This window comes from Cynara cardunculus (genome assembly GCF_001531365.2).
Source record: "Cynara cardunculus var. scolymus isolate 2C chromosome LG 11, CcrdV1, whole genome shotgun sequence".
NCBI classification, from domain to species: Eukaryota; Viridiplantae; Streptophyta; class Magnoliopsida; order Asterales; family Asteraceae; genus Cynara; species Cynara cardunculus.
In genome coordinates this window covers 3,883,815-3,909,336 of record NC_037538.1, presented here as the reverse complement: position 1 = coordinate 3,909,336, position 25,522 = coordinate 3,883,815, and the positions used below count along the sequence as shown (strand labels likewise).

The 25,522-nt window shown below is 32.7% G+C and overlaps 2 protein-coding genes across 2 annotated transcripts; both read left to right on the top strand.

Annotated features, from left to right (window-relative positions):
* The first annotated feature begins 9,463 nt into the window (after window positions 1–9,463).
* Window positions 9,464–13,017, top strand: LOC112520970. The gene is made up of 2 exons (XM_025129593.1): window positions 9,464–11,642; window positions 12,752–13,017. The coding sequence occupies exons 1-2, from the start codon at window positions 9,464–9,466 to the stop codon at window positions 13,015–13,017; spliced, it is 2,445 nt and encodes an 814-aa protein (XP_024985361.1).
* A 3,692-nt stretch (window positions 13,018–16,709) lies between these two features.
* On the top strand, window positions 16,710–18,989 carry LOC112520968. The gene has a single exon (XM_025129592.1). It carries the CDS (start codon window positions 16,710–16,712, stop codon window positions 18,987–18,989), a length of 2,280 nt encoding a protein of 759 aa, XP_024985360.1.
* Window positions 18,990–25,522: the final 6,533 nt, after the last annotated feature.

Here is a 25,522-nt window from a genome sequence, read left to right as displayed (position 1 = left end):
TATATATATATATATATATATATATATGTTAACTCCACGAGCCCCACATGTTTGGATATATATTCATATCGATAAGGATCAAAAGAGGATAAAATGGTAGGTTCAAGATATGGATAACAAACTATATATATATATATATATATATATATATACACACACACTGCACACAATAACAAAGATCTCATGAAGATATGATCCAATTCGTTTTCTTCCATCTTAGAGACCATATTATATGTAGTATGGACACGTACATATATATGATCCATGTATATATACGTGTAGATATAGAAAGCCTGATTCAAATAGGACTTTTATAGTTATTGTATGTGTTATTTTAAAAGTAATCGATATCATTATATACTAAAGTATCATCTTTTAAAAAAAATAAAAAAAATGTTTGGAATTACCAGGAAATAAATAAATTTAGAATTAATATTTTTATATAATTTTCTTTTATTTATACAAAGACAATGAGTTACTTGGAATGAAAAGGTTAACTACTTAATTAGTATATATTCCCATAATGAGATGGAATTATTAAAGAAGTTAATAATGCAAACGATTAAAAGGTAGGTATGTTGGAATATATTCAATAATGTTGTCAAAGTATTCGAATCGAGTTCGAGTCAAAATGAATTATAATATTATTATATATAATTTCAAGTATCTTGTTTAATTAGTTATATATATATATATATATATTTCCAAATTAAAAAAATTAGGTCACCTACACTTTTTAGCACGTTTGTAGAAACTTTAGTTTATATTCTTTATAAAACACTTTTATTAGAAGTTCGTGGCGGATTTTCAGCGGTTGGAATTCGCCTGAATTTTGTAGGAAATCGTGTTTTCTGGTGCTCTCTTTCTCGGCAACGAAATTTGCCGGTAAACCCATTTTTCTAGCGAATTTTTCCGCCGGAAAAAGCTCCTTGTTTTGTATTGATAAGCATCAACACCTTGCTTATCCTTTAAAAGTAGCTAGTATGAGAAGCTCTATACATAGAACCTAACCAATTAATATAATGAAGTCTAAATACGCACCTAATTAAACTCGATTACCAACTGCATTAAATTCAAATAAGCACCATTCTTAACCAACAAGCAGACGTCGACCATTTGGACTAAATTATACAAACTACAACATGAAATGATTAATCTAACTAGCAACCGCAATGTCACTTGTTACTTATCAAAGTTGGACACAATTGCAGAATCATAATCTTGATTAACAAATCAAAATCATAGTAGAAAAGTGAGGGCACTTACTCAAATAAACAATCCAAAATTGGTAAATCAAAATAAACAAATTTGCATAAACGGAAATTAAAAAATAGGATGAACATTTAACAAGTCTCAACACAACCAAATCAACAAGTTTTATCTACTTAAAACTAGAAATGGAGAATTAGCTACTCATAACTAATATCTAAAACTTACAAGTTGATTGAAATAAGCGAAACATGAAAAACCCTAGATGAACCTCCAAATTTCGTTTCCGAAAATACTTTAGATTTGATCTTGATGTTCCTCCCCAATTTCTGATTTTCTTCCCCCTTTAAAAGACATGATTCGGTGGTCGCCGACAACTTGTGTCGCGGCTAAAGCCGCCAAGAAAGTTGCACGTGTGAAATTAGGGTCGAATTGAGTGTATAAAGCGAGTTGGGGCGGTTATACTAGTCGGGCACGTGAATGATTTGGTAAGCGGATAAAGACTAAGGTGTGTTGATGGTCGCCGCAAAAATTTGCTTGGTCATTCATTTCTGTCTTCAACCCAAGCAAAGAGGATCCCTAAAATCTGATAAAAACCCTTTTCCATCCTTATATAAAAACATTTGTATTCGCATGCTCCATCTAGACATCATTTGAAAAGTATGTCGAACCTTAGATTTCTTCAGAAAGTATGCCGAGGCTTGTAATATTTTCGAGATATATGCTCTGTAAAATCGTCCTAGTATGCACATGGTTTATTATAAAAATGTGTTCAAATATGCGCTTATCATATGTATTACCCCAAATCAAGTGACCGACCTAATAACAATATATTCTTTATATTTTTGTACTAGTTTGCACGATTCAGATTTCATACTTCAGAAGTAAAAACAAACAATTTTACTGATCAAGATCTTGGACTTCAGCACATCTCTTATAAATCAAACTTCAGATTTCAGCACCTCTTAAAAACAAACGTCACCTTATTCTATCGTTAAGTTGAGAGGCATTTCGGTTATCTTGTACTTTTTTATTAAAAAAATAGTATACAAATATTAGAGCCCAAATACAAGGTTTTGAAAGAAAACAAAACAAAACAAATCGCACCCACCGCTTCGGCGCTTCCCTGTTTTCCCAATTTGCCATGAAGCAACGAGGTTTGTACTTCATATGCCTAGGATTTTGATATGAATATGCATCTTTTGAACACTCATGTATCGATGGAAAAGGAAGTGTATGTTCTAGTGGATGATCCCAACGTAAAATCTTCTTGCCTACTCTATACGTATAAATAACTAGCAAGTAACCATTGGGTTCGATCGTACAACTTTTGAACAGTATTTTATATTTATTTTTTTTCTCTGTCATCAATGAATAGTATGCTACTTGTTTATTGAACAAGATAGTGCCAAACATGAGCTAAGGAGAATTCCCCATAACAATCCGTTGCTATAACACAAGTAACGGTGGCATATTTTTTATAATAAAAATCATGAAGCATATTTTTATAATAACCAAGTATTGAAGCATATTAATCAAATTCAGTTTTTCTTGGTTAAAAACAAACAAAATGTAATTGACTTTATATATAAGAGAAAAGAAGTGAAAAACAATTCATCAACCATTATGTTAATTGCTCAAATTGATGTGACCAAAAACATGATTATATATAGCTTTATTTTTAAATTAGAAATCTTTCACCCAATATAGGATATGTGAGTGGAAGGATAGTCGTTCAATGGATAAAATTTATTTTAAAAATAACAGGTCGATCTTCTTCAGATGCTCACATCGTCATTGTTAATTTAGTATACATATTCATATATTCAATTAACATTTTCTTTTGTGTGTGTGTGTATATATATAGGATTTAATCATTTGAGGGCACAATACATTGTAAGAACTTTGAGAACTAGTGTATCGCATGCTATTTTACATATATAAAAAAATCCATTTATGGCTTGAATTTAATGTATTGATTAACATATATTTGTTTCATAATGTGTTTGTTTCGTATATATTTGTTTCACTATGTGAAACTTTTTAGTTGTATTTTTTGTTTCACAAACAAATAAAAAATGTTCACATTGTGAAAACGAATACATGTGTAACAAACACATATGCAACAAATATATGTTAATCAATATATTAAATCTAAGTCATAGATAGAAAAAAAAATCACGTAAAATAGCATATGATGTATCAGTTCTCAAAGTTATCACGATTCCATAAGTTCTTAAAAAAAATCTTCTATAATTTATTTAAATAAGATATATCCTCTAAAGACATGTCAAATATATAAAATACTTAAACATGTAATTGTTAAATATAAAGTAAATTCTGCATGTACTTTTTTATTAGGTTCGCAAAAAATTAAGTGTACGAAAAACACTTATTTATACTATAATTGTTTTAGAAACAAATATCTATGAATCAAATGGAGTAAATTATATATTTTCAATGGTATTTGTTTTTTTATTTTTGAAGATTGAATAAAACACATCTCTATTTTTTATAATCTTAAATAATCAGACTTAGGTTTTTAATTTATTTGTAACTGAATCATGGATGGATCCAGAAATTTTTTCAAACGGTTTCACCATTTAACTATTAAAAAAATACAAGGAAAATTTTTCAAACTACGGATTTTTTTTTTCAAACGGTGACACCATTTGACTAAGAAAATGACACTAATAGAATTCGAATTGGAGTATGGGGTGGAATAAAAGTCTTGCAAACTAACTCTACCAAATAAAACCGGTTCTCATCGTAGTTTCAAAATACATACGGTGACACACAACAAATTAATACGGTTGCACATTTCACGAAGTTAATCTTTTTTAACCTTTGACGGAGGAATAATACGTGCCACCATATGCCTTATAATATGGCCATCCATGAACCAAACCGATTAAAAAACTACAATGCAACCATAAGAACATATTATGTTGAATTTTCAAAAAAAAAAAAAACAAAAAGCCATTAGAAAACATTTAAACACATGGTTTAGACACGTAATTTACTACTAAAAATTTAATACATTTATGATATTTTAATATATAAGCATATAAAATTACGGAGATGCAGTGTACGTGTAACCAAGACTTGGAGTCTTTTTATGGCCCTTCTCATGCCACGCAAATATATATGAATTTACACGATATTTTAATATTAACGAAACAATCTTAATTAAATAACATGCTATATATAAATTATTTTATTTACAACCCTACAAAGACAAAACATTAAAGAAAAAAACATGTCATTTATGAAACATATAATTAAATATACAAAATTAATTAGCATCTACTCTAAAAGTTATAAAATACTAATAGCTAATATGTTTTTGTAATATTTAAAAAGTTACAACCATTATTTTAATATCAATTATATTACAAATTTTTATAAGACATTTTAATAAGTGTCTAAAACATTTTAGAGTGTATTAATTAAACAACGAATTAATTAATGTTTTATTAAAGACTTTTAAATGTGGAATAAAATGAAATAGATAAACTTTTTTTTAGCACCGCCTTTAAATAAAAAGGATAGAAATGACTAGATTCATGGTTTTCGGAAAAAAAAGAATCAAAATTTAATGATTTAAAGGTATTTTATTACAAAATAAAATGGAAAAAAGAATCGAATTTAATCATTTAGACGTATTATAATGTATCACATGGCTCGATGTAACAAATTAAATTACAATAAAATAAGCGGTATTTGTGTAATGTATATTCCCAGCATTGAAGCAAACCAATCCACACGTTGTCTTCCCGATCAGATCCACATCCATCCCACATCTCATTCTCATTAATGTCTTTTCACATAATTTAAAGGATGTTTTGACTTTCTCATTTATTAATTGATATTTCAGTAAATTCTATTTTAATTAACTGATTATGAATTTTAATAATTTTATTTCATTTTTTTTATCCTTAAGACTAACTACCGTTCTTTTAAGATTTCTTAATTTTCAATTAAAAAATAAACAAATTAATATTATTAAAATGTTAATACATATATAAACCACCAGCTTCCCTACCTCCATTTCCGACACCCATTATCCCTTTCCGTTGAAAGCTCCAGTATCAAAAAACGTCTTTTTCTATAAATAAAAAAAAATCTATCTTCTTTAATCTGCAACCATTGTTGCTCTACAGTATTTGTTTTTTATTTCATCGTGAATCATCCATGTGATGCATCCACAAATTAACCTCCCGTCCTGTTGAATGCTCCGACGACATAAGCCTCAATCTTTCCCGACCTACAACCATCATTTATCATAGTGACCAAAACTATAGTTAGTTTAAAATTGAAAAACAAAAATTGATAATGAATTATAACCATAGTAACCAAAAGTGTAATTTACTTTTGATATTTAAATCCATTATAAATAAATGCATTTTAATATTAAGTGAGGCATAAAAATTTATGTCTAACATAAAATAATTAGTATGAGTCAACTAATGGATTGTGACATAAGATGTTAATCCAGGAGCTCTTAATATTGGGACTAAAGAGTTTATTTTAATAAAACCTAATGTAAAATTTATTAATAGATCAAAGCAATGACTTTTTCTTTACTCTTAAGAACGTCATTGTTTTGTGTTTTTATATCGTTTCTTTTGACCTTCTTGTCATATATCTAATCATATTAAAGTTGTAACTTTATTTCACAATATCAGAACAATTGAACGATAATACAAAATTTGTATTATTTTAATTGTATATATTCCCCTAGACTATAAGTATTTTAATTGAAAAAGATAATTACTAATGACTAATACGTAGAAGAATAAAAACATATCACTTTAATTTTTGGATAAGAACCAAGTAGAAAGGATATTGCCATTTTCCCAAATGGATAAAGAATGACATATTATAAACGTGGTTGTTAATCAATCAATACAAAAATTAAACAAGCAACTTCAATACGAAACAAAACGAAATGAATGGATTTAAACCCCATTGTGTATTGATGTGTATTTTCTTTTGAGAGGTTTATGTATGTGCGGGTGTATTTGCTCCCTGATTAGATCTTAAAACCTTAACTCGAATATTGTATCTCTTGATTGAATTCCCAGCTATTTATATCAATGACTTGTTAATCATTCATTTGCTCTCCATCAAATCCCCAACAACCCAAGGGTTGAATTCCGGTGAGAAACGTAATAAGAGATCTCCACACTTTGATCAATCCTAATTAAATGTCAACACTAATGTGATATATTGAAATGCACCAAACTAATTCCTTTCTCAAATACAATTCATAAATCTGCTTCCAACCAAACAAATCTTCTTATGAGTGGGGTAATCTTGTTTTATATGTGAATGGAAGGGGACAAAATTCGTGCAACGATGAAGCCTAATTACCTGAAGTCTAGTTCATCCAGTAATGGTGAGACACATGCAATAATTGACCAAAAAATTCATGATATCATTATTGCTTTATAAATGTTGTAGTTTAAGCATTATCAAATACTGAAATGAGTATGTAACACATCACATCGTCTTATCATACCCACACTTGTGATGTTTCCTTGATTATGCATTATTTATCAAACACTTGATAACCCTTCTCATCATGGATGTTCTCATACCTTTTACTATGTATTCAAATATCCCTATGTTCAGTCTGGATTTAAAATTATACAAATATGGAATTTGTGTATAATAATATTTTAAAAACAGTTGTTTTGTAACAATCAATTAATAGAAAGACAATTTAATTATTTTTATAATTTGTTTTTTATATAAAAAATCAAATTTAATTTCATTTCAAAGTGTTACAAACTAAACACATCAAAAAAAAAAAAAAAATCCAAATCGTTTTATAAAGTCCATATCATATAAAAATATTCTATCAAATGAAATCAAGCTAAGCTGAACAGATTATATGATAGAAATCCACTACAAATTAAATTATTAGTCCGTAAACAAAAAGATCGGCCCCAGAGACAATTATATAAGGAGCCCAACACAGAATGGATAGGGCGGGCAGCCCAATGCCACCAGTCCACGATCAGACCTAACCAACGGTAGCCATGCCTTCCGACCAGCACCATTCATCAGCGACGTTGGGGCCAAATCGGTCTATTTTCCGGCCATGTTTCATGACTCTTTTATGATTATTCATAATCATTACCGGGTTGTTTACCCGAATTACCAGCTTACCGGTAGAAGTACACTATAATTTATTTTTATCTTGTAAAATTGTATTACTTATCTTATAAAATAATTTATCCGACGAACACTTTTTAACAAGAGTCGTTCACACTCAATTCTCAGGTAAGAATCTCTGTATCATCGTTTCTGGACCGTTGTCGTGTTCATCTGGTAAGAAAAAAAATTATCCGATGAACAGGTACCGGGTAAGCACCTGGTAAACGCCCTATCATCAGACGCAAGAATCTACATTTAGTTCGTCCTACTGAACTCAGTACCATGAGTTTCTTCATCATTTGATGGCCGATGACGTTTCGACGTTTAACAACAACAAATCGGTGGGCTTCGAGCCATCATTATGGCCCGTTTTCATGCCCAACAACTTTAGAATAACAAATAAAGAGTATAGAAGGATTAATCGGAAGTTCAGCTTAGGAATTTACCTCGAATTCGTTGATTTTGAATCTAAATCTCGTTGGAACCCTAGCTTCTTCTCCAGCGACGGTTTCTCAAATAGAGGGCGTCCAACACCGACTTAGAGGCAAAGTTATGAGTAGAAATTTCGAATGAAACGGCCAAGTCAGGGTACCGAATTTCCAATGCGATTAATAAGCTATTTAGCATGTCAACTGCAAGATTCTCTAAGAAGCATGAAAAGAAGTTGCCTGTAACCAAAAGCAGGTGAACCTTAGCCCTTTTTTTCCTTATCACCTACATAGTTTTGTTAATTATGTTATGTTGGCTGCTTGTTCTTCTTGACCAATTCTTTGTCGGCAAAGGTTCCTCTCCAATGAATTTGGTGAATTTTCTGTATTGGCTGACTAAACTATATCAGATTGCCATAAATGTTGTTTTTAGGAGCGAAGAACTGCCAAAGTCATCATTTCTCTTATGATGACATTGGGAGAGCAGAGATAAAGATCATCTTTGTAAGAATGTGGAACCCCAGATTAATCTCCAAAAGATCCCTTAGGGAGAGAAGAGATGTTCCATCATATACATTTACACAGGAGAAATGATCCAAGTGTAAGCCAGTGTGGGACTGTGACAGTCTCAACTTTCAAAAAAATGTAATTCAACGAATAACCATAAAATCAATTGAATGTTTCCCAAATTCACACAGGCAGTAGTCATATATCTTATTTTCTTAAACAAAAGACGACCATACAGAGACAAAGAGTTTCAACAGTTTCTGGCTGGTTCAAAGGTAGTTGGTAGTTTCATCAAGTATTCTATCTCAATTTTTGTCATTGATTTAGATGTCATAAAGACCTAAACAAAACTTGTCCTTGTCATTGATTGAGTATTCTACCATATGGTCAACTTCTTCATTATTTAATGGACAACTTAAGAACCAAATTACATTATCACATATTTGCTTGTTTTAGTCACACTCAGAGTCTCCATCTGACTTGGTGGGAAGTGGTAGGAAATTTCATTTGTTCACTTTCACAACTTTAAGAGCAGGGTTTTGTTTATTTTTAAGTCATTCGCAACAAGAAGCAGAATAAGTATTTTAGATTTTGTATCCAAGATGATTGAGAAGTGATGTTGGAGTCTCAAAAGTCTATGTATTTTAGCCAACAAAAATAAAATAAAATAAATAGATACCATCGTTTGCGTATCCACGGTTTGTACAAGTGTTAAGAGGTGATGAAACAAAAGAATACGTTTCGAGGGTGGGACAAATAATTAATGCATGAAAGCGACAATGAGGTGGTGGTTTAATATGATCACACTTAGAGTCTCCTGATCCAACTTTTGGAAAGAGGCTGGAAATTTCATTTTACAACTCTTCTTCGTTAAGACCACCATTTTCTTTATTTTCTGATCATTCACCATCTTCCTCATTATCTATAATCCTTCCATATGTCTTCTGTATAATTTGAAATACAACTGCTCATTTTAAGTCATAATTTCTGCTACCTTGTGCATATCTTTCTATACCGACTTTTCATTTGTCTCGAATCATCATTTTGTTACCCTTATTATGGGTTCAAGATATGATAGGATTTCCCAAGCTTGGAGCCAACTTTGGTCTAACTGCAACTGTACACCACTACCAGCTAATGTTTTGTTCGAGGCCATGCATAACTACAAACATTTAGCATACCAGTCAGATGAGCAAGACAGGTTTGGCAAACCAATGGTGTGGATTGGGGTCTATATCGCTTTGGCATCTCTGTTTTGCATCCTGCCAATGGTCGTTGATTTAGTACATGGTTTGAGAAACAAAAAATTTTGGTTCCCCTGTAAATACTTCACCCTCAATGCTGCTTCTCTCTCTGTCATAGCGGTTGCAATGAAGTTACCTATGGATCTCAACAATCAAATGCCAGGTATTGTGGACCAATCTGCAGAGATTGGAAGCATGGCCTTTATGTGCACCATCATGGCTAATTTATTGCCTTCTCTATCAACCATGGACAGCAATGAACTTCTCACAAACATCATAGCTTTGGGTGTTCTCGTAATTACCTTGGTGGTGAATGTTTGCATCCAAATAACAACTGGTGTTGTTAGCTCGGAAAGTTTTGCTCTATGGTTTCAATTTGCTGGTGGTGCTACTGGTTTTCACACTAAAGATCTTTACAAGATTATTGCAATCATTTATGTGGCTATGTTACTCATGTTGCTAATGATACATACATGTTCATCTTTAGCTATTCTAATGTCCAAACACATACTTGAAGTGAAATACCAAGCAGGTCATCAAACAGCTGTAAAGGACCAAGAGCTTCAACAACTAAGAAGATTAACCGTTGAGAAGCTAAAGCAGCATGTGAGCAACTACTGTATCATGGCAGCAACTGGCAGCCCCCAATTCATGACAACTTGCTCTACTACAACCTCTGCTTCTGGGGTAATATGTGCAATAAGTACTGCAATACACTTTTTTATGATGTTTGTCATACGTTTACGCATGAAGGACTATGACTCAGATTATAAGTGGTCGACTTCAATGATTCTTATAATACAATTTTCTGGAGTTATGTTGGGTTCAATTTCCCCAGTTTCTAGATGTTTTGCATCCTTGAGCTTTAAGTTGTCCATAAAATGGATTTGGAACCATATCAAGGTCTTTAAAGTAGAGAGCTATTGGACCGAGAAGTTATGTGATTGGAAACATAGTAGTGTACCATTCACATTCTGTAGCCGCAAATGCAAGGTTGTCATCCAGAAGTTGAAAATCCTAATTCTCAACTTTTGTATAGGAGTTCAGAAGGTAGTTGTGGTAGCATGCAAGATCATAGGGTTGGTCCCAATTTTCTTAGTGATATTGGTCTTGTATTGTTTCCATTGTTGGAAGTGGTTAAAGACCGTGTTTAGTGCCTCAGGTAATGTGCAGGGGAGTAGGCTAGAACAAAATAAAGTTCTTAGCCCGTATGTTTTGCAACTCCAAGACAATATGAACCTTGCTGAGAGAACATTGAAAAGCATTTCAAAATCTGTGAACAGCTTCATCCAAAGGGCTGAAAAACAACAACCCAACCATCTTATGAGGCTTCTAGAAAAATCTAGAGGTTTTGAAGGAGTTGAAAAGTATAACAGCGATCTTGTTCCACCTTTACTTGCTCAAGATTTCCTGGATTGTTGGAGCCTACCATTGGTAACCCTCACAACCATCGCCATTTCTCTACCTAATATCCAAAACGACATGGTTGAGAACTTGCTAAGCAGTGTGAGTGAGGGTCTTGTATATGTCAAACTTGTGGAAGAAAACCTCAATGCTACTGAAGACTATGAAAGCATTCAAAAGGCGGCTAAAACATTGTGGTTAGAGGTTGAAGTCTATCACAGGTGGTTTGGAAACAGGTTGCAGAAACCTGTACCTCAAGTGAATACAGCCGAAAAGATTCTTCAATGGTTCAGGGATACAGCTAAAAACCTGGTCACCGAAATGGAACAGAAGGATATAGGAGGCAGAAATGACGATTCCATGTGCAGGTGTATTTCTGCCAATTCAATGTATCGTATCACCGAGACAATTCTGCTTTCCTACCATGCAAACACTGATGAGGTTAGCCAAGAGGAACTATTTGAGAAATTATCCTCAATGATAGCGGACATACTGGCTGCTTGCCTCACCAACTTACCTCGACTCATAGCAATAAAATGCCACACAAGTGCGATAGAGAAAAGGGAAGCAAGTGTGCATGCTGCAGCCCAACTTCTGGGTGAGACTATGCAGATAATCAATAGTCTCGAAGATCGTGAACTTCCAAGCTTGAATCCAGATGAGTTGGGTTTTCTTGACAAGTGGAGTGCTTATTTAAAGCATCATTTTCCTTAAAATACAATGTTATTTACATTATATTGGAAACCCACATTCATGATTAGCTAGTTGCTTCAAGCACCATCTTTCAATCATACAACTTATCTGTATTAAGTTGATGTCATTAGCCCCTAAGAAACAAATTGAATGGCATGCATTTAGCAAAACAACGTACCGTTTATTCATCACTCAATGGCAGTGCTACCAACTTATACCTATAAGTAATAAACATAAGTAGAAATTCTAAAAAGACGATACCGTTTAAACATGTAGTGTTTATAGCTTACATATGTTATTTCTTAAATAGTTAGGGGGCGTTTGGTTCGTAGAATGGAATTTGATGGAATTGGAATTCATCGAATGAATTTGACTTTGAGGGAATTGAATGAAATTTGATGGAATTTGACCATGTCTTTTAATTGCGTTTGGTTGGATGGAATTGGAATGAAATTCTTAACCGAATTGAAATTTTTTTGTTTCGTTCACGGAATTCAACGAGAAAATTACATATATGGCATTTCAAGAAAATCCTTTTTAGGATGGAAAGAGAGAGAGAGAGAGAGAGAGAGAGAGAGAGAGAGCATACCAGATCGAGCAGGGTGAATGCGATCGAACAGTTTTGAATAGGGATGACAAAAAAACCGAAACCGATGGTGAAAACCGAAAATTGAAACTTTCGGACCGGGTTCGGGGATGGAGCGGGAATCGGGGACAAATTCGGGGATTTTAAAGGGGACGGGGACGGGGGCGAGGGCGGGGACGATGATACATAAAAAATATTTTAATTTATGTATATATATATATATATATATATATATATATAATATTATTAAAAAAAATAGTAACATTAAAATTTAAAAAAAAATTATCCACTTTACTTCAACTACCTAAATAAGGACGAAAAAGTCTAGTTTATTTGTCTAATTATGAAATCGTAATTTTAATTATATGATGTTTGAAGTTATATTTAGTTTTATATTATAATCTAATACATTGTTTGTAATTGATTCGATTATGTCTGAGACATTTAAACTTGCACCTTTAAAAAATTATAATTTACTTTTAGTTGTGAAAATTAACATATTGTATTTTTTTTAGATCTGTTTAGGGTTTCGGTTTCGGGTTCGCTTCTAACTAACGGTGAACGGGAAAAAAAGGATTTTTACCTTAACAGGTTCCCCAACAGGGATTGGGGAAACCGCAGGGACCCGATGGGGATCGGGGAGGTCACAGGGACGGTTTTAGTTATCGGTTTCGAGGACGAGGATACCAATAACCGGCCCGAACCTGACCCGTTGCCATTCTTAGTTTTAAACGAGATCGAGCATAGCAGAGTAGAGCAAATCGAGATACAACGTCAATGAAATTGGATGAGGTCTAAGAAATTTGTCGGATTGGAATTTGAAATCCGTGGTATATGCGATGGAATTGTGAAATCCCATGACTTAAGGAATTTGTTGGAATTGGAAGGATTCTTTCATATCTATTATGTGAACCAAACATGGTATTTGGAATTTGGTCAAAGATTTGGACATTCCAATTCCACCAAATTTCATGAACCAAACGACCCCTTAGTGTTCTCAATCCTTTGGATTCGGCTCAGGCTGAGTTTTATTTGAAATTCAATTAAGAGAATGACGGTTATTTATCCAAAGTATTCATTATCTCAAACTCAAATTTGATCTCATCCCATACTTGACAAGCAACAACTAGTTCACGGAATTCATTTCGTAGCCATCTTTTGCAATTAAGGTTCAACCGCAATAGCGGGAAGATCCATACGAAATACTCAAATACATGAACACTATCATTATTAAGGATCGAGTTACAATCAAAAAGAGAGTTAAGGTGAGATGCGTAAGAAGGATCTTCAACCTTGAATGCATATTAGGATGAAATGCACTGGATCAATTCACTTATCAACCATAATTCAGTGAGGGGTCCGAGATTAAAGGTCTTCTTACGCTTCTGACCTTAACTTTATTCTCACACAATCCTTCGTCTATATATATTATGCTAGAAGGGTACTCGCACAATACAGCGAGATACATCTTGATTTTAATATTTCATTTTATTATTTATCTCAATCGATGTTATAATACGGTCTTATATGATTTTGAGAAAACAATGATGTTTTTAGTTTTGAATAAAATATAAATTTGAAGATATAATAAAATTTTGACAAAAATATATCGATATTAGTATCAAATTAACTATTTAAAATTTTTTATTTTTTTGTGTAATTTTTTAATTATAATTTAATTTAGGTACAATAACGAAGTAATTTATATTTGGTTTAATAACATAATTTTCTTATAAAGATAATAAATAATTATTTTGTTAGAACTCGATAATTATCCTAATTATATTTTAGATTTTTTATATTTTAAAATAAGATGTGTATCCTCTATTTAATTATGTTTATCTGCAGTTAGTTATACAAATTCAAAAATCGAGCTATAAAAAGTTGTACTTATTCATAATTTACTTGTAATCTTGAATTTTAAGTAATATACATCTATATACAGTACCTTATGCATAAAAATGATTTTTAAGAGTTTTTATCAAATGTTTTATAATATAGTATAGATATGATAATTTTAAAATGTTTAACTAGGGTTGAGTTCTCGTGAGACCAACATGTTTTGACCGTTGAATTTTCACAGCAAATCACTGTAAATGTATAAAAAACACTGAATCTTCATAATAAAAACATTGTGAAGGTTTACTTTCATAATATCTTGTCGGTAAAGATTCAATGTTATTCACAGATTTAACGAAAACATGTCAGTATCCCAACCCTATTTTACTCTAGTTATTGACGTAATATATATAAAAACTCATTGCATAAAATAATGAAATCATAAGATAATAGATTTTTGATGCAAGAGTATTCATTTATTGTTTTTGCAAAATTAAGTTAGGGGTTTGAGCGGTCGAATTGGTGTGTCTAGGCCACAGTTGGACATAGCAATGGTAGCGGGTTGTTTAGCAGCACTGCCCTGGCTTTCTAATGGTTTGCTTGGTGCTCAAATTTGGGTTCATAACCTTTCTCAGGGCTATAGAAATCGGTTCAAGTCATTGCATTCGTGAGAGACTAAATTGAGGCAAAATTTGATGTTGGGACACAAACCGGGTCCGGATACGGGTAAGGAAGATGAAACTATAATCATATTCGTACATATATATTTAGTTCAAGGTTTGATGCTTTGAGTTCTTAGAGATCTGCCACTCGATCTCTAAAACCAAAGTTATTGATATTGAGCATGTTTCACATCTTCTCTCGTTCTTCGATTTCTTCCTAATCATCTGCATCTCAAATTGCATGAACAGCGGGAAAATTGAGAAATATCCAGAAAGACATTTTGGGAATCGGTTTGATTCTACCTCAGTTCCTTCCGTTTGAAGTACGTCTCAAAATAAAGATTTAATGAAAAAGACCAATATATTTGATTACAAAAAAAACAAAATTCGAAAGTATATTTATTACCAAATAAAGAGGAAAGTTTTTCTAAATCAACCACAGTTTTTAAAAACAAATAGTAACAATTTCAAGTCTTGAGGATTTTATATTTTTGAGAAAGAGCAACAAGTCCTGGTAGTAATTTATCACATTTCAAGTGGACTTTTGCAAGAATCTAAGAACGCTTACTTACTTTATCAGATGTCATGTTTGGCAATGAAAATGGATCGTTGGCAAGTGTCTTTTACCCTAGTAAGATTCTCAGTCATTGCTATCCCTCTTACCATGTAATCTTGGCCCTTGCTATGCTCACCCTGGAAGATTTTGGTAAACCACCCCTAAGTTTGAATCTTTGTCTCAATGTTGTGAAATTTAAAGTTTAAATTAGGCCTAAACTCCATTGTTTAGTTTTTGTTTCATTTTTCCCTAATATACTAGATTTTTGTAGTGTAACTATTGATTTTAAAGGTAGATCCCTTGAAATCTAAGATTTCCTTTTGTTATCATACCTAGAAAAATTAAATATTAGAGAGATGATTTTTAATTTTTAATATTCAGTTGAACATGCCAAAAATACCATCTAACAAGTGAGAGATGTTATGCATTTTTTTTTCTCTGTACATCTTTGTGGTTTGCTAGAATGTAGTTAGTGTTTTCTTCTTCGTCAATTTAGTTGTTTTTTGGATATAAAATAACCCCCAATGGGTGCCGGCTGGTCGGCTGGTCCAAAGGTAGTTGTTAGTTTTGTCCCTGTTTCATTAAGTATTCTCTCTCAGTTTTTGTCATTGACTTAAATGTGATAGAGACCTCATCCTATAAATGGAACTTGTCTTTGTCATTGATTAAGTATCCTTTCAGATGGTCAACTTCATTATTTAATGGACAACTTAAGAACCAAATTACATTTTCATGGATTTGCTTGTTTTAATCGCACTCAGAGTCTCCATCAGACTTGATGGAAAGTGGCTGAAAATTTCATTTATTCACTTAACACAACTTTAGGAGCAGGATTGTGTTTATTTTTGAAGTCATTTGCAACATGAAACATAGAAATATCTTAGCTTTTACGTCTTGGAACTTCAAGACGATATGACTATGAAGAAATATCTTCAGCCATTAACGTTGAGTCTCAATACCAATACCTATTGGTTCGACATGGGTCGGCCATAGCCCATTAACTTGGTTAGTTTTTTTTAAAAGTAAAAAGGGGAAGCTTAATGAAATGATAAAGTAAATAAATAAAAGGTCACTGAGAATTTATGCTGCAGTCTCAAAAGAATATGTATTTTAGCCAAGAAAAACAAAATAACTCATCTTTAGCGACAGTTGAAAGAGGTTGGAAATTTCATTTGGTCAATCCTACAACTCATCTTTAAGACCAAGATTTTCTTTATTTTTTAATCATTGATAGCATTGAACCTGCTCATCCTCTTCCCTTTATGTTCATTACCTTAAATCCTTCCATATTTCTTCTACAATACAGATACTAATTTAGGTCTTTCTCCTGCATATCTTACTACATCCACTTTTCATTTTTCTCAAATCATATCATCATTCTTTCCCTGAGACTGTGAGTGAGACGAACATATAGTTATGGGTTCAAACTGGAATAGATTCCATACATCTGTGAACCAACTACGGTCCAGCTGCAACTGTACAACAGATGTGTTTGATTCATTGAATAGTTATTATGATTTAGCATACCAGTCAGACGATCAAAACAGGTTCAGCAAACCAATGCTCTGGATTGGGTACTATATCGTGTTAGCATCTCTGTTTTGCATCCTTCCAATGGTGGCTGATTTATTACATGGTTTACGAAATAGAAAACTATGGTTCCCATGCAAATATTTCACTCTGAATGCTGCTACTCTGTCTGTGATAGCTGTTGCAATGAAGCTACCCATGGATCTCAACAATCCAATGCCAGGTCATGCGGACCAGGCTGCCAAGCTTGGAAGCATGGCGTTTATGTGCACCATAATGGCTAATTTATTGCCTTCTCTATCAACCATGGACAGCAAGGAACTTCTCACAAACATCATAGCTTTGGGCGTTCTCGTAATCACCTTGGTGGTGAATGTTTACATTCAAATAACTACTGGTCTTGTTTCGTATACTAGGGTTCTTCATGATGGTCTTGCTTATGACGATGGTAAAAACATTTATAGTAAGAGGACAGCCATCGTTTATGTGGTTATGTTAATCATGTTGCTGATAATACACACATGTTCATGCTTAGCGATTCTAAAGTCCAAACAGATACTAGAATCCAAATATCAATTTCGTCATCAAACAGCTTTAAAGGACCAAGAGCTTCAACAAACAAGAAGATTAACTATTGAGAGGTTAAAGCAGCATGTGAGGAACTACTGGATCATGTCAACAACCGGCAGTCCTCAATTTATGACAGCTTGCTCTGCTACAACCTCTGCTTCTGGGGTGATATGTGCTTTAAGCGTTGCCATGCTTGCTATTGTGATACTAACCATAGGTCCAGACATGATGGACTATCAGTCGGATTATAGATGGTCAATTTCAGTTATTCTCATAACACAATCTATTGGAGTTTTGCTGGGTTCGATTGCCCCAATTTCTAGATGTTTTGCATCGTTGAGCTTTAAGTTGTCCATAAAATGGATTTGGAACCATATCAAGGTCTTTAAAGTAGAGAGCTACTGGACTCAGAAGTTATCTGATTGGAAACAGAGTAGCGTACCAGTCGCTTTCAGTGGCCACAAATGCAAGGTTATCATCCAGAAGTTGAAAACCCTGACTCTCAGCTTTTGTATAGGATTTCAGAAGGCAGTTGTAGTAGCATGCAAGATGATGGGGCTGGTCCCGATTTTCATTGTGATCTGGGTCTTGTATTGTTCCCATTGTTGGAAGTGGTTAAAGGCCAAGTTTAGTGCCTCGGATATTCTGTTGGTAAAAAGGCCAGAACACAATAAAGATCTTATCCAGTATGTTTTGCAACTCCAAGACGACATGGAGCTTGCTGAGAGAACATTAAAAGGCATTTCAAAATCTGTGAATTGCTTCATTCAAAGGGCTGAAAAACGACAACCCAACCATCTTATGAAGCTTCTAGAAAAATCTAGAGGTTTTGAAGGAGTTGAAAAGTATAACAGCGATCTTGTTCCACCTTTACTTGCTCAAGAATTCATGGATTGTTGGAGCTTACCATTGGTAACCCTCACAACCATCGCCATTTCTCTACCTAATATCCAAAACGACATGCTTGAGAACTTGCTAAGCAGTGTGAGTGAGGGTCTTGTATATGTCAAACTTGTGGAAAAAAACCTCAATGCTACTGAAGACTATGAAAGCATTCAAAAGGCGGCTAAAACATTGTGGCTWGAGGTTGAAGTCTATCACAGGTGGTTTGGAAACAGGTTGCAGAAACCTGTACCTCAAGTGAATACAGCCGAAAAGATTCTTCAATGGTTCAGGGATACAGCTAAAAACCTGGTCACCGAAGTGGAACAGAAGGATATGGGAGGCAGAAATGACGATTCCATGTGCAGGTGTATTTCTGCCAATTCAATGTATCGTATCACCGAGACAATTCTGCTTTCCTACCATGCAAACACTAATGAGGTTAGCCAAGAGGAACTATTTGAGAAATTATCCTCAATGATAGCGGACATACTGGCTGCTTGCCTCACCAACTTACCTCGACTCATAGCAATAAAATGCCACACAAGTGCAATAGAGAAAAGGGAAGCAAGTGTGCATGCTGCAGCCCAACTTCTGGGTGAGACTATGCAGATAATCAATAGTCTCGAAGATCGTGAACTTCCAAGCTTGAATCCAGATGAGTTGGGTTTTATTGTCAAGTGGAGTGCTTATTTAAAGCATCATTTTCCTTAAAAAGCCATTTATGTTCTTGGAGTGAAGAGGTAAGTTCTTGTTTCTAATCATCACTTACCTTGTTCTTGTACTATACTGCTCATTATGTATTTGAATGTTTTATGATAAAATGGTAATTAACTGTTTTTTATGTGATTTGAGGCATGTGCATTGACTTGTAAATTGGTTGTTTTGAAGTGTCCCAAATTCGTATCATCTCATTTTTCATTGGTTTGCATGTTCGTTCAAAGTTTCTGCTGAGAATTTATACTCAAGTTTCAAAGTCTATGCATCGATCAGTCAACGAGTTTCTTGCATGCTTCAGTCGATGGACATGTATGTGTTTGTTGGTAGTTTCAATGGCTTTATGTGTTGTTGATAAGATCCTAAATGTTCTAATAATTTTGCTTTTGAGAAAATGGTTGATGTAAACCAAGCGCATCTCCAACAGATTCTCGACAATTGAGTAACGGAGATTTTTGGGATTTTGGCCAAGTTTTTTGCTCCAACAAATTCTCCAAAACTTTTATCCGAAATAGAGAAAAATGAGAGTGTAAAATTCTCCAAACTTGGTTGTCTTGGAGTGTCGTAAATTCATATGATCTCATTTTCCCTTGGTGTTATCCTTTCTATAAATTATATTCTTGAATACTATTTAATAAAAATAAGTTCTCTGTCACTTTGATTGGAGATCTGTATATATGCATTTACATGTAGTTCAACAGGTGCCGGCCAGTTTAGAGGTAATTTGGTAGTTTCTGCACTGTTCATCAAGTATTATATCTCAACTTTTTGTCATTGATTTAGACAAATCCTCCATTGTGCATAACTTGCACCATCTTCCTACACCCATCTTTATTCTATCTGAAATCATTGTTTTTTTTCACTGAGAGGAACATAACCATGGGTCCAAGCTTGCTATCTAAATATGTCCATGTTTTGAACCAACTAGTCTTGCAGCAATTTTACAACAGATTTGATGCATTCTGTGGAGGCTTGCAGTATGTTAGCAAGCCGATTACGTCAGCAAAAGAGGTTCTGTGATCCTATGCCACGGATTGGGTACTATATCACATTAGCATCCCTGTTTTGCATCCTTGCAGCGGTAGCTGGTCTATTACATGGTTTGCAAAACAGAAAACTATGGTTTCCATGTAAATATTTCACCCTCAATGTTGCTTCCCTTTCTGTGATAGCTGTCGCAATGAAGCTACCCGTGGATCTCAGCAGTCCAATGCCAGGTTATGTGGACCAGTCTGCAAAGCTTGGAAGCATGGCCTTTATGTGTACCATTAACTATTGACTATTGAGAAGCTGAAGCAGCATGTGAGAATGGATAGGGTAAGAGTTAATATGTTATTCAATCCATTTAAAATAGCGGTTAAAGAAACAGATAATTATCCATGTCATAGAACTCTTATCCATATCCACACCCTATCCTTAAGATAGCGGGTAACGAAACGGGTAATGGATAAATGGTAAAAAGTTCATTTTGAGCTATAATAATATTGTTAAACATTAATATACAAGTAAAATATAAGTTCATAAATATCATCTTTATTTTATATCTAATAATATGTTCCAATAAACATTGTGATATTATTTTAAATATGTTATATATGATATTTTACACGACAATATAAAGACAGTATTTACAGGAAACGGGTCTATCCTTACCCATTACGAATTCTACATGTGAGCAACTATTGAATCATGGCAGGAACTGGCACCCCTCAATTCATGACAGTTTGCTCAGCTACAATCTCTGCTTCTGGGGTAATATGTGCAATAAGCACTGTCATACACATTTGTATTATGATTTGGATTATAAGGGTTCAATTTTAGTGATTCTCAAGATACAATTTGTCGGGGTCTTACTGGGTAGCTAGTAGGGTGCTTATGGGTTGGGTTGATCGGGTTTGAAGACATTTGAACAACCTAACTCAATGTTTCATGTTGGAAAAATCTTAACCCAAACCAAAACGTGCGGGTTGGTCGGGTTGATACTCTGGTACATTAAAATATTCTTCTAAACTTGAATATATTATTTATCTACTCATAATTTCTTTTTCATCATCAATCATTTGATATAACTTACTCATACTTCTTACGTATATCGCATTCAGTTGATTTTCTCAATTTACATAGATATGTTTATAGTTACTGAATATACATACGAATGAGTTATATCAAGATGTAAATAAATTGAAAATATGTGTATATGAAGAGCGTATGTGATAGTGTAATTGACTAATGTGTATATTAATAGAAATTCAATAATTATATTAAATCCAATAAATAAAATGATATCAGGTTCAGCGGTTTGGGTTGAGTTCAAATAATAATAATCCAATACCTACGATTTGAAAATTTTACAACTCGATTAGACATAAGATTGCTTCGAGTTGAGTTATTTCGTGTTGGTTTGATCGGGTTGAGTTATATCATGTAAGAATCAAAAGGCGGCCAAAACTCCATAAAATAGATACTTAACCTACATAAAACTCCGTAATGGTATTTTTATAAGAACTTTTTTTGTAGTGTTGTCACCTCATTTCCATCTTATCAAATTAAGAACTTACATAAAAGCCCACAATATAGTTCTTATAAGAATCTTCGTTTTGTGCATCATATGTATTTTTCAACATCAATAAATCATATGTATAATACTAACAATTATAAAGTCAATAAAGAATGTAAAAAATAACTAAGATATTGTCACTTCACACAAACTTCTTAGTAAGAACCAAAGTTCTTGTACAATAACTCAAATGTGTGAAGTTCTTATAAGAATTCTTCACAATGATAGTTCCTACAAGTCACTTCACTTTTTTGTTTATAAGAATCTTGTTTATAAAAGCATCTCCAATGTAAGGTTCTTATAAAGCAAAAAAGTGTAGGTTATTAAAAAAAAAAACCACCGTTGGAGACCTCTTTTAAGTTCTTGTACAAAAATCTTGGTTTTTACCTTGAACTTGGTGTGAAGTAACTATTTTGTTAGTTTTTTATATATTTTATTAACTTTGTAATTATTATTGATGTTGAAAAAATAAATGAAACTTACAAAACGGGTTCTTCTAAGGGCATCTTCAACCCAATACTAATTAAACTAGTTGATAAGTTGATTGATGACTGATAATTAAACTAGTTTGTATGCATGTAAAATTACCCAAAAGGATATTTAAAAAAAATAGTCAGCCTATTTCACATTATAATTCAAAAAAAAATCTAATAATATAATTAAAACAAATTTTTAATAATATAATATGTTAATTAATACGAACAAGATAATAATAAAAATAAATAATATAATATGTTAAAACAATTTTTAGAAAAAATATACGTTAATCTATGATTTTAAATAACCATTACATATAATATGAATAACAAAAAATATTCGTCAGCCTCACATATCCAGTTGGAAAAGGAAATCCAATTAGAGATAAGCTGCCCATGAGCATCATGGCACCCTAAAGACAACTACTCTCGCTTTCTAACAGTAAACTAAACTGCCTTCCTATCCACCCGGGCCATCGTTACCACCTTCTTTTGTCTGATCCCAACGAGTGGCATATTTTGATGGACTCTCCCTTGGATGTCGTAAGTCGTCCACGGGACATCTTTCGTAGTGAGGGAAGCCCTTTTGTTTAGGTTGGTGAGCTACTTTAGTTTATTATCTGTTAATAGTTTTCTAAAATATTAATAATTAAATTATATATTTTATTAAAATTATTTAGCATAATTCAATTATCTATAAAATAAAACAAGTGTAACTTCTACTTTTTTGTATCGTACATGAACATTTTCAGAATTGTTATATTTGTCATTTGATATAAAGATTAAAAAAAGTTATTGATTAAGTTAAAAACATTTATAAATAATTACTAGTTATTATTAATATCTATCGTATGATTAAAATTTAATTAATTTTAATTATATAATTTAATATTTATGGATAATTAGTATTTGTTTATAATTAATAGTTATATTTATTAACAATTAACATTTATTTACATTTAATAATAACAATAAATAAATAATATTAATCAGGATTATAATTGAGGAAAAAATGTCAAAAAAACTCATTATAATGTTAATACACGCAACTTTTATGTGCTTATTATACTAAGGAAAATGTCATTTTAAGGTAAGTAGAATATATAATATAAATTATTTTATTTGTATTTGTATAATTATATTTTTTATGTTTTATTTATATGTTAAATCTCAATTTTTATGATGTTATTTTTATAATTATATAATTATTAAAAAAGTAATGTTTACATTAATAAGAATATATTTATAATTAATAAAGCAAAAAGTAAAAAAAAATTGAACATACAGATAAAACAAATTTAGTTATTAATAATTTATATTAATTGACGGGAATTTATGTGAGACTGGACTAGAGATTTGAGGGGGTTGGCCTCTAGTGACATTTTAAATCTGATCTATCTTCTACGAATTTTTCAGCCTTTACCTGATTTGCGGGGACAAATGGTGGTGGTTGTTGGATGAAGACGAGGTGTTAAGTTGAAGACGTTAGTAGAAGATAAATGCCTCGAAGACGGTGGTCTATACCTAGAAACTCGACGAAATAACCTTGTCCCAATAAAAATCAACATTTTTCATATGGCGTGTGCTCCATGGTAGACTTCCTGTTCGGGATGCCCTGGATAATTAGGGGATCGATTTGGACTCGGTACTTTGCTCAAGTTGTGAAGAACATATGAACCAATCGATCGCTATATCGCGAGGTGCAAGAATGCAAAGGGGGTATGGGATTTGGTTCTGAAATGGTGGGGGCTCAATATTGATCCGGGAAACATGGCAGAGGATATCTTAAAGCTTCAAGGAGGCAATTCTTTTTCTCCTTGGTTGAAGAAGATATGGCAAGCAACGGTCTAGACCACAAGTTACCTGATATTGGAACAACGCAGCAACATAGTTTTCATAAACAACTCGTAATTTGCTTCAATCCTTTTTTCAGATATACAAGTTCGAGTTTTTGAATGGGTCTCAAGAAGAATGCAAAAGGGTTCCATACAGTGGAGGGTGTGAGGGCTAAACCAAATCTTCTGTCCATCTCCATGTAACCCCTTTTGGGCGTTATGTGATCCACTCCGCTTCGGATCTATCTTTGTATTTTAACTGATGGCCTTGAGTGCTTTAGTTTAGTCTCGTTTGTTGTAGATGGTTGTTTCATGCTTGTTCTTTGGGGTGTTTGGTTTGTAGTTTTCTTCTTTTTGTTCCTTTCGCCCCTCCTGCATCTCACATTTTCCTTCTTGTTGGGGGGCTTGTTCTTTTTTCCGCTCGTTATTTGTTAATTGATCCATACCTAATCGAATGTTAAATTGGATGGTTCGACGCTCCTAATATCAGTAACTTAAAATAAGAAATATGTGCCATAAACGAGTCCACATTTGAAGTTTCTAATGATGATGAATAAACATATAAAGTTGTATTAATGTACATAAATTCAACATTATAATATTTTGAAGGGTAAAATAGACAATTATACGGATTCAACGTCTATCAATTTACAAAAGCAAACAATCTTATTGATTATGCTTTCAGACTTCATCACCACCTCTGATCAATTAGAAGTGAAATAAGACTCCACAATTTAGCACGTATTAAAAAACATGAACAACACTTTAGTGTCTTTTAGTGTGGTTAGTATTTCCAACACAATACACTATCCAAAATAGTGAAAATTGAGATTTTGAGTAAAATTTTACTCTTAGAGTCTCACAGATTGTCAAAAATGGAAAAATCATGAGAGAAAGTCTTACAGATTGTCAAAAATGGAAATTCTTCAAATTTGGAGACTCCTAAAAAATGATTACCATATGATGAAACAATACTTTATTATATTCTCATAAACAATAAAACCTTGATGTTAAACATTTATAATTTATACATATAAAATATTTTAATAATATAATTAAAGTCATAATCTCCAAAATAGAGAATTTATTAATATAAATGTAATTTCATTGGTAGATTTTGAGTTCGGTTCTCCATTTTAATTTTTTTAAACAATCTAGGATGGAGACGCTCTTAGAGTTGGAATTTCTTTTTCGTATTTTTTTAAAGGGTGTCCTATGCTAAAGTCTGAACTAATCTCGACAAATTGTAAATACAAAAAAATCAGTACTGATAAATTCAGCGACCATAATTGATGTGATAATCTAAAATCAAACCTCCTAGGGTCTCAACCATTACACAACAACCCCATGGTTATAAGGACTTACGCCTCGAACTATACACAATCGTCATTTTGGATGTTTTTCTTTACACGGAGGTTGGAGACGACCTTGGGAGAAGTGGTTTCAGACTTTTTATCATTTTTAATTACGTCACATAAATTTCAATACTGATTTAGATATATATAATGATAGACTTAAACATATACATATAGACTAGTTAGCAAGATATGAGACATTATGGGGGTGTTTCAGATTGCTTATTTGAAACAACTTATATTTTTTTTTACAAAAACACTTATCAATTTATTATAAGTCAGAAGGGTTTAACTTCTTCAAAAACTT

Excerpts from the sequence above, each read along its gene's own strand:
- LOC112520970 (XM_025129593.1), top strand. The coding sequence starts at position 9,464 with ATGCATAACTACAAACATTTAGCATACCAGTCAGATGAGCAAGACAGG. Across the intron at positions 11,643-12,751 it reads GGGTTTTCTTGACAAGTGGA|ATCTGTTTAGGGTTTCGGTT; the intron begins GTGCTTATTTAA and ends TATTTTTTTTAG.